This window comes from Penicillium solitum (assembly GCF_028829755.1).
Source record: "Penicillium solitum strain IBT 25940 chromosome Unknown utg000008l_segment0_segment0, whole genome shotgun sequence".
Lineage (NCBI taxonomy): Eukaryota > Fungi > Ascomycota > Eurotiomycetes > Eurotiales > Aspergillaceae > Penicillium > Penicillium solitum.
This window is the reverse complement of record NW_027072127.1, coordinates 3700272-3704225: the sequence shown is the minus strand read 5'-3', so window position 1 is coordinate 3704225 and position 3954 is coordinate 3700272. Positions and strand designations below refer to the sequence as shown.

Genomic DNA, 3954 nt, shown 5'->3' with positions numbered 1-3954 from the left:
CCTGTCCGCAAAGAGCGGAATAAACTGGATAGGCCACCGCCTCTTGTAACAGCCCCACCGCTCGCTTTATGGTCAATTTGATTTCAGATTTTCGAGGTGGATAATTCCGATGTGCGATGGACAAATCGATTGCGCAGGGTCTGAAGAATTGTTTGCTGTTTGCTGGAGTTATTGCGCCGAGGCGACAACAAAGAAGTCAGCCCATGTTACAAAGCCGCGAGGGGGAGGCCGGGATGACCCAATATTGGACGGAAGAGACAGCGGATGGATACAAAGGTCGGAGGACAAAGCTGATGACTTGAATGGACTCGGGGATAGATTCGCACTACGCGTCAGTGAACTCACGGGTATTGTCGCTTTATGTAGATGTACAAGTGACCTCACAGGCTTGTCGCCTACAGTATTTGCGATTGATTGGGATTGTTTAGCTCGTGAAGCATGCGCGTCGGAGTTTGCAGTAGTGGCGTGAACTAGAAAGGCGGCACCGGTTTATCAGCCCTGTGATGCATCCTGCATGGGAATAACGTCCGGAATGTAAGCACGTACTGAGAGTAAAGCGATTGAAGAGGATGAAAATGGAAGTTCCGTCGTGCCCACGGAGCTTCAAGCTGAGCGGAGTGGGCTCCGCTTACTCCGCTGACCAAGCGCTTATGTCGGCGGCGCGCGCGTCTAATTGGACGGCGGCTGGCGCGAGTCATTGAATTTCTTTCTATTCGAGAGCCAATTAGATGAAATCTTCCTAGTAACAATAGGTATTATCGACAATCCTTATGTAAATAGCTATCGTTGACTATATCATATTATACAAGCAAATATCAATGGATAGTATATCCATCGTGGCCTCCTGAGGTCTATTCATTCCTATTTAGGCCAGATAGTTTGAACCAAGTTATACATATGGAGCGACAAGAGAGACTTGAGCCTCCAAATCAAGTATAATATAATAATGCTAACAACTACGAAGCTGTGGAGGGAGTAGTGCTTATACTCCTCTGTTCAGATGATACGTGGCACAGTGGGTAAAGCCTCGACCATGTCATACACTATACCTAGGCCACAAAATCTAGAAAAAAGGAAAATGTGGAAATACAAAAAGTTTGGCCTAGGTTTCACATACTAAATTATCTAAGGTTCCAAGGTTGCGACGTGTTTTGGCCAAGGATTGAATTATGAATTGTTTTGACATGTTTCTAGTGCGAGGAATTTCTCAAGAGGCTCTTCAACTCTTCATGTTATTGCAATGACAAGACTGGTTTAAGGGAACAGACAAGACACTGCATAGCTTTGCAGGGACACATTATAGCCGTACCCCTGGTTATACATCGAAAGGTGCAATGTTGTCTTGTGCATTTTATTGGTTTCGCCGCATTTCCATCTTTCTAGCTATAAAATTGAGAAGAGAAAAGACGTAGTAGGTATCTTTGGTATAATGTTAACCTTGGAAAGGCAGAGGCTGCATAATCGGCCGACTTTTCATGCCGACTTGATTCAAGATCTATCGGATCCCACGGCCGAGAGACTGGATATTTACTGATTATGATTATGCCATTTGTATCATGCTTTTTTGTATAAGACACCTCGCATGTCTGAGTCGCTAAGAACTGGGTACAGCATAGTTGAATAGTTCAGTGATAGTACCCTATAGCAATACCGTGAGGTTATAAAGAACATACAAAAGAGACGTTTGCATAATATCAACAGAATGAAATTTTCGAATATCTATCCAAATCCCGTTTATCAACAGCTCCAAACATCCATGTTGGAGAAAACCCATATACACAATGAAAAACAAAAGAACCAAGCAGATAAGCAGATCAACAGAGGACAAGAAGAAAAGACGCATAAGGCCCACACCAAAAAAGGAAAAAAGGTGGAAAAAAAGAGGCGAGACCATTAAGGGAAATCAAAGAAGAAAGAAACGACAGAAGAAAAACAAAGACCGGAATATAGGTCAGTTTCAACCAAACACAACCCAAATATTTCCAGAAAAGAAAAAGAAGAAAAATCAAATAGACCCCATTTGTACCGGCACCTGTCAAGATGACCCCAAGTTTTTATACCACAATAAATCCCAAAAAAAAAGATAACAACTCCCCTGATGAGCGCTAAGTTTGTTGACCAGAGCCATCACTCATATATGTTCGTTAATGCCCATACCCATATCCATATCCATGCCCCATTAAATCGCCATCCTCTAGTCATTGTGACAAAAGAAACTCACATCCCGTTTACACAGTGTGGGAGAGAGTCATCCCGTTAGGGTGTGGGTGGCCCAGCGATCCTGTGCGGAAAGGCAGGGATCTTTGGTGGATGGAGTCCATGTGGGACTGCTGGGCATGGTGATGGGACATGTCATGCATGTGTGATACCATGGGCATCTGGTAGGTCATTGAAGGCTGGGGCATACCCTGGCTAGATGCTGGTGTAGCGTAGTCAACAGGGCTAAAGATGTTCTGGCGGAAAGACGGGGTCCAGGTATCGTAGTGACCGCTTACTCCGCGCTGATCGGGTGTGGAATTGGGGTAGGTGTTGTGGGCGGAGTAGTCGAAGGCAGAGACTGAGACGTCGTGGGGGCTGATCATCTCTGCGGTCACAGGAGTGCTGAGCATGGACTGCGAGGAGAATGAATCGGTGTATTGGGGAGGTGTGGTGTAGTAAGGGCGGTCCTGGCGGGTAGGGTTTTCGAAGGTGAGAGGCTCCGCCATGGAGAAGCTGCCTGGGAGGGAGCGAGTTGGTGCGATGTTGTCAATCGGAGTGGTTAATGAGGTGGATGCTTGGTCGAATGATGAGATGGGGGTCATTAATCCTTGGTTGATGTGCTCGGGCTCCTCGATAGTGACTGAGGTAGAGGAGGAGTCGTCTTCTTCGTCGCCCTTAGGGCTGGGGCCGCGGTTCATAGTGTAGACAACCATGTTGGCATCGACTTCACCTCGTTCGAAACGCTCCTCCATCTTGCGGACGCGGAGAATCTCGTAGATGATCTCGACATGGGATGCGTGCTTCAAGCTTCGCTTGGTGTCGCCAGCGACATCCTTCAGCTTATCGGCAGTAATACCGTAAGCACCGAGCTTGCGGATAATGTGAAGCAAGAGCTCAATACGGTCTGTTGGAGATAAGTAAGCAAGTAGATCAAGAATCAATCAGACTTTAGGCAAATCATACACTCTTTTCTCAAGTGGTCAGGCTCCTTGTGCATAACACCGGGAGGCCACCACTCGGGCTTAGTCTTTTCTGGGTCGCCAGTAGTACCGGGGGCAGATCCTGCAGGTGGCTTGCCACCGTTGTAAGGGTGTCGGACCTGCTTGCGAGGCTCAATGAATTTGATGAATGCCTTAGCAACCATGCGACAGTTTAGTTGTTGGAAGTGCTTCAGTGCACCTTCATAGTAGCTCATGACCTTTTGGGCATCTCCAATGCGAAGAGGAACCATTTCGGCAGACCCACTAAGGACGTCCTCGCTATCAGTGTCCTGTTCAGTCAGGCGGTCGTCATTGATGGTGAGAACAGGAGCGTTGCCCTTGCGACGTCTCACCCGACGAGGAGATGTATCCATTGTCTCTGTATATTGGTATTAGTATATATTGATTGATCTGATGGTTTAGATAACATACGGTGAGCAGGGGTATGGTAGCCGATGCGTTCACCCAGAATCTCGAGGAAGTTCTGGCGGACTTCTGGGGTGAAGACCGTGGAGTTTTGCTCTTGAATAGAGGATGATTCATCCACCTTAAGCTTACCATCACGGTCAAGGTAAATCATAGCAAAGTGGGCATAAGGAGGACGGAATGATGAGCGGGAGTTGGTCATCATTGGCTATGTAGTCAGGTTGTCAGTAAGAGTGAACCCAGGTTTTCCTAGGTGAGAACATACAGGAACATCGCCCCATCCTGGGGGTCCTTCGAGAGCCGAGGCAGACCTCTTCATGGCTCCGCTTGATGGTTTACTGTAAACCAT

The 3954-nt window shown here is 47.1% G+C and overlaps 1 protein-coding gene across 1 annotated transcript; it reads right to left on the bottom strand.

Moving 5' to 3' along the window:
- Positions 1-2228: 2228 nt before the first annotated feature.
- Positions 2229-3954, bottom strand: N7455_010689 (uncharacterized protein; the record flags this gene model as incomplete). The annotated part of the gene is made up of 4 exons (XM_040953018.2): positions 2229-3103; positions 3163-3558; positions 3612-3813; positions 3871-3954. 4 exons carry the CDS (start codon positions 3952-3954, stop codon positions 2229-2231), a joined length of 1557 nt encoding a protein of 518 aa, XP_040816540.1.